Below are 13,577 nucleotides of genomic sequence, written 5' to 3'. Positions count from 1 at the left end.
GGCTCCACTTATTAAAAAAACTATTAAAAAGATTACATGCATACTTACCTCAATCCATCGGGAATAATAATCAATCAGTGGAGTTCATCATACTTTTCAACATTTGGAGGCTTTTGCTTCTGTATGGAAGCCTTTGTATGAGGTTGTGTAGTTGGTGGACGACTATTACCTCCAAGAGCCATCTAAAAAATAAGAGTAACAAAAAATAGCAGATTGATTCAATGAATCGATGTCGAAGTCTTGTTAACTCCAGCAAATAGAGCACTGAAATGTGTGAACACCTTTGACGTGTTTATTTTACTCCTATAATATATATATTTATATAGATAAAAATTTATATTTTTGGTTTTTTGTCTTTGTATGTATTATTATTTTTATTGGCCCAGATGACCCAATTTGGTTTGAATTGAGCTGATTTAGATCAATTTCTGATGGCCAAATTGATTTTGAGCTGGACCAATAGATATTTTCAAGATTGAATCTCAATCATTCATGATATTTTTATCCAAGGTCTATTATAGGACCCTAACAACAATCTAAAAATCCAAAAAAATTAACATCTTTTTTATTTAGATTTTTATTTTTCCTTTTTCCCTTTGCTTCCATGCCGTCGGCTGGTCACCGCTACTGCTGCTGGAAGCCACCACCTTTTTGGCCGGAAAAATCCTAAAAAAATTATCTTCTCTTCATTTTACCCTCCTCTACACAAATCCATAAACCTTTCAGCCATATCTATAGTTGAACTCCGTAAATCTAAGAAAAACAAAATATGAATCTTCATTTTTTTCCCTTGGATTTATGAAGTTTCGATTATCTCCATCCCAAACCATATACATAAAATTGTAGAGTTCCTCAAGGGTTGTCATTTTATATAAATTTTAGGTCCAAAATCAGTCAAAACTTTTCGGCGACCTTCATTTACCAAAAAATTTATGTCATTCTTTCCCCACTATCAACCTCTATCCCAATCAGTCCTTATCATTTTCATTTGATCATGTAAGTCATTTTGTTTTGATGTTGAATTTTGTATTATTTTGTTAATGTTCTTTAAGTTTCATGTCGGTGTTGTTGTTTCAATTATTATTATTATTATTATTATTATTATTATTATTATTATCATCATCATCATCATCATCATTATTACTATTATTATTGTTTTAGTTTTGTTTTTATTTTTCCATCTTATTTGTTGTGTTTGATCTTTAGAATAGTTTAGATGTTTATATTTTGTTTTAGTGGGTTGATTTTCTTTTGATTTTTGGGTCTTGATGAAATGGGTTAACATTTTGGGCCTGTTAAATTTTTCAGATGACGCATTAGTTATTATTTAATCAATGAATAAAAGAAATGGTTCATCTAATGACATTTGGGCCTTTTTTAAAACTTTCTAATGACCCATATGACTATAATTCAATTAATAAATAAAATAAATGGGTCATCTAAAAAGGCAAAAGAGTCATTTAATTAATTTGAAATAAAAAAAAATATTTCTTTGGTCACCTTGGTTGGCACATTGAGAAAACAAAGAGTCCAATACATGCATTGACTCTTAAGTTTTCAAGAAGAATTGGGGGTTTAATACTCAACACCAATTTAAACCCCCTTCTTCTTTCATTTCAAAGGACAAAAAATATATCGAGAAAAAACAGAGAACAAAATTGAAAGAGAGAAAAACATAAGAACAATTTTTCTTCTTAAAAAAAAGATATTTCATATTTGGTGGTGTTTGGAATTCAAATAAGTTTGCGTCTTCATTTTTTTTTTGTCATGACTTTAGGTATTTCTTTTACATTTCACATGTAATCTTGAATTAATATTTATGTTCTTTTATTTTTTGATAAATTTGTTCGTATTAAATTCTTTTTTATTTAGTTAAGTTTATTATGATTCTTGTGTGATTATTTTTATCGTTATGTTATTTACTTTGTATTTTTTTATTTAGTTTAGTCTGTATTGATTGTCATATGATTGTGTTTATTATTATATACTTATATATTACTAATTGGTGTTTAGTTTATATTTTACCTCATAATTAGTAAATAGACTCATGTTTTGCTAAAATAGTAATAATAATAATCACAAAGTTTTTATCAGTTTCTGGTCATTTTAATAAGGATAAATCTAGTCATTTTTGCAAACAAATGTAGATCTGGTCATTTTGCAAAAAAATATAAATCTGGTCGTTTTTGCAAAAAATAAAAAAAAAATTAGAAAAATTTTGGTCTTTTTTGCAAAATATGAAAATCTGGTCATTTTTGTAAAAAATGTAAATTTGTTCATTTTTTGCAAAAAAAATGTAATTAAAAATAAATTAATTAATAAATAAAATGTAAATATAGTCTTTTCATTTTTTTAGAAGTAAATATATGAAATGAATATTAAAATAAAATATAAAGTCGGTTAATTTGGCTTATTAATCTAACTATTAGATAAAATTGGTTATCTCTGCACTTTCAAAGAGAGTAATTTGATCATTTTGTATAAAATAGATATTTTGCTAAAATAGATATTTCTGAATTTTTATCAATATATTTAAAAAAAATTAACACTTTTTCACATGTGAGGTACTACATCGAGTTTGATGTATAACTTCAATTTATCTTACTCCTCCTTATCAGAAGGCTGAGGAGAACGGGGTAAAACAGATGTTTGGGCTTCCTTTTTCACTGTGTTCTTTTTGAACTTAGGAGAGGTCCAATACTCATTCAATGTTTTTCATATATCTTCACGAATCCATGATGGTCTCATATAATGTTTTCGGTCATTACCAAAACAAATCACTCAACCTACGAGAACATTTTCTAAAAAAATTTCTTGTATCTTACTCTCGTGCTTGACAGACCATGTAAGCTTCATCTTCATATAACTGAATTTTTAGATTGAGTAAATGTCCATATAATAAGTGTTTATATTTAAACAACATATACATCACTAATATATATGTCATGCATCTAGATTGATTAACTTGTTTGAGACCAAGGAGTTATTAAATAATCCAAGTAGATAATTGATTTATTTTTACCTTGAAGTCATCAAACATTCTCTCTCTTTAATGTACAATGGAACATCTTTTCCAGTACCTCCATTGCTCGTGATAAAAATGAACGCATTGATTGAAACATAGCCTTCACAAACTAAATAGAAGGATAAAACCTGCATTATATTTAAAATTGTGATGATACAGAAGCTATTGCAAAATCAAAACAAATGAATATAAGGATAAAACATCAAAACATAATAATGCAACTAAAGTAGTTTATAGTGCACTTCTCATTTTACACAAGGCTCCACTTATTAACAAAACTATTAAAAAGATTACTTGAATACTTACCCCAATCCGTTGGGAATAATAATCAATCTCTGGAGTTCATCATACTTTCCAACATTTGGAGGATTTTGCCTCTGTGCAGAAAGTTTTGTACAAGGTTGTGTATCTGGTGGACGTTAGTTACCTCCAAAAGCCATCTAAAAAAAAAGAGTAACAAAAAATAGCAGAATATTCCAATGAATCGATGTTGAAATCCTGTTATATCCAACAAATAGAATTCCTTACCTAATCTGTTTTCGTAGACCAAAAATAAATAATTTTTTTTGTTTTAATTTAGGAATTATCAGGTGACTTGCAACACCTGAAAAACTCAATTCCAAGTGGTGACTCTAAAAAGATATAATTTTTTTAATTAAAAATAAACTGTCATATCCTCAACAATTGTAAAAAAAATAAAAAAGGAAGAGGTGTGACAAAATGGAGATTAATACAAAACCCATTAAGTGCATTTGTTTTCTTTCCTACCAAGGAGAATAGAACAAAAAGGCCCGAAATAAAGCATGTTATAAATGTGGTGAAACTGGCCATCAAGTCAAGAATTGTCCTATGTGGAAAGTTGAGAAGACAAAATAAAGGGTAGAAAAGTTAGAAAAGAGAACTGGGAAACAAAAGGAAAAATAATGAAAAAGAAAATAATCAAGCTATATAAGATAGTTAGGAAACAAGTACAGATAACTATGATAAGTATGATGACATTGAACTTATGGGAATAGAAGATTCAAAACCTGAATCTGATTCCAACACTGAAGAAGATGAGGTAAACATTTCTTATCTCAAAGATAACACCTGAGAAGAAATTATCATCTTTAACGCTCATTTTCATAAATACCATACAAGAACTGAACCGTGACAAGAATCATTTGGTAGCTTCTATGACTAGTTTGAATTATGAGAACATTGATCTTGTAAAACTCAATAGTGAGCTAAAAGAAATATGTTCTTGAAAAAACTCATCAACTTGATTCTTGTAACCTTTCCCTCAAAATTGAAATCTTAGTTGGCAGTGGACTAGTGAACACACAATCGAAAATTTGTATCATGTTGGAGTCTTGAATCACAACTTGCTCAGCATATCACAACTTTGTGATAAAGAAAACAAGGTAATTGTCTCTTCCATAGGAGTTCAAGTAATAAATCTCGAACCAAAGGAAATTTTCTTAACTGGATAAAGATATCATGTATAGATTGTACATATTACAAAGGCAGGGGCTGCAAGTCTTATATGTCTAAGACAGTAGATAGAGATCCTTCACTATGGCATAAATGTCTAGGTCATGCTATTCACATACAATTAACTTAAAAAACTTATTTCTGAAGATTTAGTAATAGGACTTCCTAAACCTAGTTTAAAGAAGAATGATTTTGTGAAACATGTACTCGAAGAAAATAGCTAAAATCATTCTTTAAATACAAACAGGTTTTAAGATCAACCAGATCCTTAGAATTAGTACACATGGATCTATGTATACCTATGAGGGTTAGAAGAATGTGTTTGTACTAGTAGAGAAGTTTAGAAGGTACAGTTTCTTATGCATTTGAAGCATTTTGTACATTAATAAGAAAACTTCAAAAGAAACTTGACAAATAACTGATGGTTATCAGAAATGATCATGGAACTAAATTTGAGAATTTTAAGTTTGTTCAATATTATGAATTTCATGGGTTTGGTTTCAATTTCTCTTCTACTAGGACTTCTCAAAAAAATGGAGTAGTAAAAAGGAAAAATAGAACCCTTCAAGAAATGGATAGAACTACGATGATTGCTAGCAACATAACTAATTAATTTTGGGCTCAAGCCATGAGTACTGCATGATATATTATAAATAGGTGTATGTCTAGATCCATGCTAATTAAAACTCCCTATGAATTACTAAAATGCATAAAACCTAACATATCTCACCTAAGAAATTTCAGGTGTAAATTGTTCATTCATAATAGTGGAAAGAATATATTAGGAACGTTTGATGCTAGAGATGATGATGGAATTCTTCTAGGATATTCTTCATATCGAAAAAGTTATAAGGTACGAAATAAAATATTAATGTGTGTAAAAGAGAGAGTACATGCAGTATTTGTTCAAGCAAATGTTATAGCAAACGAAAGTCTTCAATATGAGCCATTAATATTATATGCCGAAAATGAACAAGAAAAGTAAACGAACCGGGTTCTTCACCTGCACATGATGTAAAAACTATTGTGTCTTATGGAGAAAATGAAGAAAACTTAAAAGAAAAATCTAAGAAAAATCAAAGACTACAAGTACCAAGGGTCACATCTAAAAGATAATGTACCCACTAATGTCATATCCGAAATAACCACCAAATCAGACTAAAAATCAATGTGCCTTCAATGCATTCCTTTCTGTGATGGAACCAAAGAAAATTAGTGAGGACTTTCATGATGCTGGCTGGTTTATATCTTTGGAGGAGGAATTTAATCAATTTGAAAAAAATGAAGTCTAGCACCTAGTGCCAAGACCCCCCTAAAAAGAACCATTATTGGAACTAAGTGGTTGTTCACAAAGAAGTTGGTAGAACACGGTACCATAACAAGAAACAAAGAAAAATTGGTGGTCCAAGGTTACAATCAAGAAGAGGGAACCATAAAAGTTTTGCTCTAGTTGCAAGATAAGAGGCAATAAGACTACTTATAGTATTTTTTGTCCACGTGGAATTCACATTCTATCAAATGGATGTGAAAAGTGCATTCTTAAATGGATTTCTAAAAAAGGAAGTGTTTGTTAAATAACCACATATATTTTTAAATAATGAGCATCCTGAACATGTCTAAGCTTGACAAAGCTCTTTATGGGTTAATACCATCACCTAAGGCATGGTAAGACAGATTATAAAAGTTTATCTTAAGTCATGAGCACACAAGAGGCAACACAATTTTTCTCAAGAGTAAAGGAAAGGAATTGCTTATCATAAATGTGTACGTGGACGACATCATCTAGGGAGAAAAAAATAAAACACTCACATATTAATTTGCGTTTCTATCGAGAATGAGTTTGAAAAGAGCATTATAGGAGAGTTAAACTATTTCCTACGACTTTAAATGAAACAACTATCCTCAGGAACCCTAATTCACCAACATAAGTATGTCAAAATGGAAAATGCAAAAACAATCAATACCCCAATTGTCACAGCTACCAAATTAGATCTTGAGGGAATAGGTTCAATCGTAGATTGAAATCTCTATAGAGGAATGATTCTGTCACTTATGTATCTTATAGATAGAAGTCCAGACATTGTGTTTAGTGTGGGTCCATGTGCTCTATTTCAAGCTTATCCTACGGAACCTCATTTACAAGTTGTTAAAATGATTCTACGCTACCTAAAGGGAACCACAAACTTGAGACTCTAGTACCCAAAAGGAAGCAATTTTAGACTAGTAGAATATGTTTATGCAAACCATGAAGGAAACTTACTGGACATTGAGAGTACTTCATGTATGGATAACTTCTTAAGGTCATGTATTATCTCTTGGGCAACAAAGAAACAAAACTTCTTAGTTCTATATAATTTCGAAACATAATATGTTGTTGCATTATGTTGTCCTCAACTTCTATGGATCAACAACTCAGAGACTTTGGGTTGAAAACTGGATGTGCTCCAATTTTTTCTAACAATACTAGTTCAATAAACATAGCCAAAACCAATTCAACATAAAAGGAGAAAATACATTGACATTAGACATCACTTTTTAATGGGCGATGTAGAAAAATGTTGATCCCATAATTTTCAAAAAACTAAAAACTATAACCATCATACTCAAATACTGCACCATAATTTTCAAAAAACTAAAAACTATCACATCATTATGGAAGCCTACTACAACTTTATTCCAAGTGATAGTCATTGCATTCTTGGACTTCTAGTATAACCAACCAAATCTGGCTCCACTACCACTAAATACACAAAGCCTCTAACTATGATCTCAATCCCTCATCTACTAACTAAATAACACACTCCTATTACCATGGAAACTCCAACAACCACTGATTGCTCACCCCCCCAAAACCCATCAATACTACAATAACCTACTGTTGATATTGTTCATAAGATTATCTTATTGTAACACCAAAAACAGACTGAAGCCAATTTCATAGAGCTAACACTTATGGAGATGCTTTTTTCTAAGGTTCCATCAATTTTCCTGGTCTTATCTTGTGCCGTATGTATGACATTTGTGTTTAGGACAAAACTCGTAGGGTTTTTTTTATTTTGACTTAGTTTGTGGTTTGATTCGATTTTGTACACCCTTAGTTTTGGGGTACGAGTTCTTGTTGGGAATGATTTTTTATCACTTTGGCGCTTTAGTTAAGGCATGGAAGTATTAGACTACTAAGGATGTTTTGGGTAAGGTGAACTAGGTTGCAGTGCCTGATCCTCCCAGGGGAGATTAATGCACCACATTAAAGGCTTTGGGCATCGTTGGATGCTAAGAAAGCAAAGCTTTTTGCACTAAGGGCCTCTCATTTGACAGCAATAAGTTAGTTGCATATCTCTTATGGTCTTGAACATTCTGATTTTGGAGGAAGGGAATGTGTGTTTGTAAGGTTGACCTTGCTTTAGATCAGGAAGTTTTATTAGTTGAAAAATCTACAAACTCTATTAATCTTAGAGGCCACTAGGACATTCTGAAAAATAATCGTACCTTACCTTTTCTTCCGCATCCACTCCTCCCTAGATTTTCTATACCATGTGCTCTTAGTGTGTCTTATTTTGCTTATATTATTTTCTTTTTGTTGCATTGGCCCTATGTTTTTTTTTATTTATGAGGTTTCTAGTTAATGTACTTGGATTTTAGTTCCAATTGTTTTACCCTTGATAGTGTTGGTTATTTCTTTTCAACCCTGAGTATTAATTACTTCTATGCTTTATTGATATATTCTTATGATAGTAGAAGGGGGATGGCATTAGGTATGATTATTTCCTAGTCTTATAACATGTGATTTCGAGTTCTATGTTTGCGTAACACCTTACAGTAGGTTAAAATGCACACACAGATTCATTGGTTTGTCATTGTCATTAGAGGGGATTCTTTAGACAGATAAAGGTTTTCAAAAGTGACCCGTGCAAAAAAGGTCCACAAATATGACCATAGAAAGACCAAATCTGAACTGGGCATAGACAGAAATAATAATGATGAGGCGGTGGTAATGATACATTACTCCAGTCAAGTCCTATGAGAAAAAGGAACCGCTGGAAGTATTCAAAGTCCCACGAGGTAAAGGAATCAGTATAACTTTGCTGAAGTAGAGTTGAAGTAGGAATGAACTCTTTGTTCTATAAACAAAGCAAGGTTTTCTCCAAAAAAGTTTGTGCACTTACATTGAGATATACAGGTAAAACATAGTTTTACTATGAGAGAGTTCAAATTTAAGTTTTGTTGAAGTTCTATGAAGAACATGCTTTAGACCCATGAAAATGTATCTACTTAGTGCGGCTTTTAGACATCGTAGTATGCTTAAACCTAGTGCTTTGATACCAAGTTTCCATGCCCCGAGCTATTCCCGAGACATGAACACAGGACCTATGATCACAAGTTATCCTAAGATAACCCTGCTGGCATGATCATGAGCATACTAGAGAAAATAATTTAGTGCGGAAGCTAAACTATAATTTAAATGAAAAATGGGGAACACCCATATACTATAACTGAGATATATGAAAATTGATGAGTTTAATATAGAGAAGATATTAACTCAACACTAAGATGAAACTAACTATGTCTGAAAATAGCCTCTAACTAGCTGGAAATGCTAAGACAGGCCCCAGCTCAGTCTAGCAACACTAAAACTAAAGGGCTAAAAACACTGAACTCATGACTATTTTCCTCGGAGCAGGAGGACTCACCACTAATTTTTCTGAACTGGAGATCGGAGTTGATCTAAGCGTGATCTGGATGCTGAGAACTTGAACCTACATCACGAGAAGATGTAGCGCACATATGCGTCAGTACTTGAAAGTTCCTAAGCATGTTGGATAGAGTAACACCAAATTAATACATAACTAAACAAAAAATAAAGCAATGTTATAATTTGAACATGATATACTGAATACTGAGATAACTGAATACAATGACTAATTTATAGCACGCTGAAGTTGAATACTGGATATACTGATAAATGGTCAATGCAATGGAATCTGTTTGAAGTGCGGGAGCTACTAATAATCGATAATAAAACCACATGAGCTAAATGTGGAGTCTGATGTACACGCCCCATCGAGAGGACCCAATATACTTTGTCAGAAATATAAATGCATACTAGCGTGATCACTAAGCTGATGCCCATAAAGGGGACTTACAACCTACTTGGATAGTAGTTCTGGGACTATGTGGGTACGTTGAACCCTAATACAACGCAGTATTATGCTACTCCAAATGAATTAAGTCGTTAACTGATCATAACTAAGTTTCTGTAAATACTAGACACCTCAAACTAAAAATGCAGACTTAGAATGCAACAAATTAATATGATAATAATGCATTAATAACTGAGGCATGTATAACTGAATAACTGAAATATCTTACCTAACATGTGTAATTTAAGAACTAAAGAAATAAATTGTTAGGGTTCTGAAATTTATGCGATTAACTGAATATTAATGTTATAATCTGATTCAAATCATTCCACTAGCTAAGAACCCAATAATTCTAACATTTAAGAAACCCTAAGTCTAGTCATGATATGGGAATCAAGAAACTGACTGAAAAACTTAGGTACCTAATGGGTGAAAAGAACCCACTAGTGAAATTCCACGTACCTAGTGATGAATTCCATGGAGAAATATTTAGATTACGGGGCTGGAACTGATGGAACCTTGATGGGTTCTTGAACTAGGGTTATTAACCTTTTTTTTTCTCCTCTCCTACTTCTAATTTTAAGTTTTAGTTAATCATTTGACTTTGGTAGGTTTTACTTATGTTTCTAGGCTTAAATTGAGTAAAATCCCATGATGTAGGGTTTAAATAATGCATCTTAGGGGTTAAATGAAATAGTAAAAGACCAAAATACCCATAAAATAATTGTTGTTAGAGTAATCAAAGGATTGGACTGACGGTCCATCGTTCAATCGATGGTCCATCATTTGAGACTTATTGAAAGGCCTTCACTAAAATGGGCATCACTTTTCATTCTGAAGTTAGATTTTAGCAAACTCAGCGGCGTTGGAAGAGGATTCAATTATCTATCATATCATAGGTCATATGCACCTAATTAATTTTGTTCTAAGAGTTATGAACATGTAAAGTTGACCCAATTAGCGATTTCTCCCTTACTAACAACTTAACTTCACGTACGGTCCATAGGTCCATCTACGATCATACTGGTCAATCATGGTTCCTGTCAGAGGCTGGGTAATGGGGTCTTGATCCACGGACACAGATAACTAACCGTGTTCTGACTTACGGACCATAGGTCTATCCTTGGATCGAGACTTAGCCAATTCTTTTTCTGATTTGCCTTTGGGAGGGGATACAGTGGTGAACCACGGACCCACATTATGGGTCATAGATCAGACTACGGTCCGTAGATTGTGACCGTAGATTACACCTACAATTTCTGAAAACTGAAGTCTGGTTTATTTTTGGATATGGGGTGTTACATTATCTTCTCCTTGGTAACATTCATCCTTGAATGAAGACTAGACTTGATGAAATGGAGGAAGAGGATTGCAATCCCTAAAACTAAATACTAAGAACTGAATTTCTGACTGAATGCAGTTCCAAGAACATGCAATTATGCTGAAAATGCAAGTACAAATCGAGGGAATATGATTCTAAGGATGAATTCACGTAGGAATGACTGAAAAACTGAAGAGGAATTATTACCTCAAGTTGGAGTTGAATCGGAAAGAAAGAGGTGAGGATACTTGGGTGTCATGGCTGCTTCTGCTTCCCAAGTAGCTTCCTCTACGGACTGACTCCTCCATAAACCTTGACTGAAGCGACATCTTTGTTTCTCAAATTTCTAACCTGACAATCAAGAATCTTAACTGGTACATCCTTATAAGAAAGGTTACTTTCACAACCACACTCTATAATGGCACTATGAATGCTGGATCACCCATACACTTGTGTGAAAGCTGGATGCATTGATGCTAATTCTGCTGGCAACTCTAACTTAAATGCCACTTTGCCAACCCTTTTCAAGATCTTGTAAGGGCCTACATATCTAGGAATGAACTTCCCTTTCTTGATAAATCTCATCACCCCCTTCATAAGTGACACATTCACGAAAAAACAATCATCAACTTGGAACTCTAGTTCCCTTTTCCTTACATCTACATAAGATTTCTGACAACTCTGGGCTGCCTTAAGTCTATGTCTAATGAGTTGCACTTTTTCCATAGCATAAAGGACTGAATCTGGTCCTATCAAAGCTTCTTCACCTACTTCAAACCAACCGACAATAGATCTATATCTACGCCCATATAGTGACTCATAAGGGGCCATCTGAATGTTGGAATGATAGCTATTTTTGTAGGTGAGCTAAATAAGAAGAAGGTGATCATCCCAAATATCCTTGAAATTTATCACACAAGCTCTCAACATATCCTCTAAGGTCTGAATGGTATGCTCTGCCTGTCCATCCGTCTGCAGATGAAATGTTGTGCTAAGGTTAGCTTGAGTACCAAGACCGTTCTTCAATGACTTCCAAAAATAAGAGGTAAACTAAGGACCTATATCAGATATGATAGACAAAGGAACCCATAAAACCTTATAATTTGAATAATGTAAAGCTTGGCATAGTCCTCTGCCGAATTTGTAGTCTTGACCAACAAAAGCAAGAAGACTTAGTCATCCTATCAACTATCACCCGTATGCAGTCATGTTGTTTGTGAGTACGACGTAACCCTACGATGAAATACATATTGATCACTTCTCACTTCTAAGTAATAATATCGATCTCTTGAATCATACCCCCTGGTTTCTGATGTTCTACCTTGACTTGCTGGAAATTGGGGCACTTACTCATAAAATCTTCTATATCCTTCTTCACGTCATTCCACCAACAGATTTCTCGAAGAGCACGGTACATCTTATTGGCACCTGGATGTATAAAATATCTAGAATTATGAGCTTCTGCAAGAATATGCTGTCTCAACTCAGCAACATTAGGAACACGCAATCTACCTTGGTAGCGAAGTACACCATCTATCCTTTGGGAGAAAACCTTGACTCTCTGATTGTGGATTGTACCCTTAAGTTCAAGCAAGATTGGATCACTCTTTTGCTTTTCCTTAACCTCCACTACTAAAGAAGATTCTTCCCCATTCTGAACTGTTACACCACTCTCTGATATGCTCATAAGGCAAACTCCTAAGTGAGCAAGTCTGTGAACATCCTTCACTAGTTCCTTCCTTTGTTCCTCAACATGGGCTACACTACCCATAGATAATCTGCTAAGAGAATATGCCACTACATTTTCCTTACCAAGATGGTAATGCACATTCATATCATAATCCTTAAGGAGCTCAAGTCATATCCTTTGGAGAAGATTTAACTCTTTCTGGGTGAACACATATTAAAGGCTCTTATGGTCAAAGAGAACATCTACATGAACACCATACAAGTAGTGTCTCCAGACCTTGAATGCAAACACCACTGCTGCAAACTCGAGGTCATGAGTGGGATGGTTCTTTTCATGTACCTTAAGTTGTCAAGAAGCATAAGCTATAACTTTACCTTGTTGTATCAACACATAAACTAGGCCAACTCTAGATCTATCACAATGGATCACATAACCATCTAAACCCTTTGGTAGATTCAAGACACGAGTTGTAGTCAATCTAATTTTTAATTTGCAAAGTTTTTCTCTCAATCATCTGACTATTGAAACTTGACCATATTTTTAGTTAACCTAGTCAACGGTGAGGTGATGGATGAAAATCCTTTCACGAACCTTCTATAATAACCCGCTAGAACTAAGAAACTTCTGATATCTATAGCAGAGATAGGTCTGGGTCATTGTTTTACTGCTTCTATCTTCTGCGAATCCACTCATATCCCCTCGCTAGATACAATGTGACCAAGGAAAGAATTGGATTACAACCAGAAATCAAATTTGCTAAACTTAGAGAATGATTGGCGATATTTGAGAGTCTACAGAACAACCCTCAAATGACTCACATGCTCTTCCTCATTATAGAGTAGATGAGGATATCATCAATAAAGACAATAACGAACAAGTACAAGTACTATTTGACACTCTATTCATCAAATCCATGAAAGCTGCAGG

General features: G+C 33.4%; 1 protein-coding gene across 1 annotated transcript; it reads right to left on the bottom strand.

Annotated features, from left to right (window-relative positions):
• Nucleotides 1–74: 74 nt before the first annotated feature.
• LOC138337206 (uncharacterized) lies at nt 75–11,791 on the bottom strand. Its single transcript, XM_069286845.1, has 3 exons — nt 11,411–11,791; nt 11,261–11,311; nt 75–182 (listed from the first exon to the last, which is right to left on the bottom strand). Exons 1-3 carry the CDS (start codon nt 11,789–11,791, stop codon nt 75–77), a joined length of 540 nt encoding a protein of 179 aa, XP_069142946.1.
• Nucleotides 11,792–13,577: the final 1,786 nt, after the last annotated feature.

Source organism: Solanum lycopersicum, chromosome 7 (genome assembly GCF_036512215.1).
Source record: "Solanum lycopersicum chromosome 7, SLM_r2.1".
Taxonomy (NCBI): Eukaryota; Viridiplantae; Streptophyta; class Magnoliopsida; order Solanales; family Solanaceae; genus Solanum; species Solanum lycopersicum.
Note: the sequence above shows the minus strand (reverse complement) of the source record. Positions and strands in the feature narration are given on the sequence as shown.

Bases quoted from the DNA above. Each gene is read 5' to 3' on its own strand.
- LOC138337206 (XM_069286845.1), bottom strand. From the start codon at position 11,791: ATGGCCCCTTATGAGTCACTATATGGGCGTAGATATAGATCTATTGTC. The intron at 11,312-11,410 runs GTGTATGGGTGA...CTTGATTGTCAG, and splicing joins TGCATCCAGCTTTCACACAA to GTTAGAAATTTGAGAAACAA. The intron at 183-11,260 runs GTCAGTCCGTAG...CTTATTTTTTAG, and splicing joins CAGTCAAGGTTTATGGAGGA to ATGGCTCTTGGAGGTAATAG.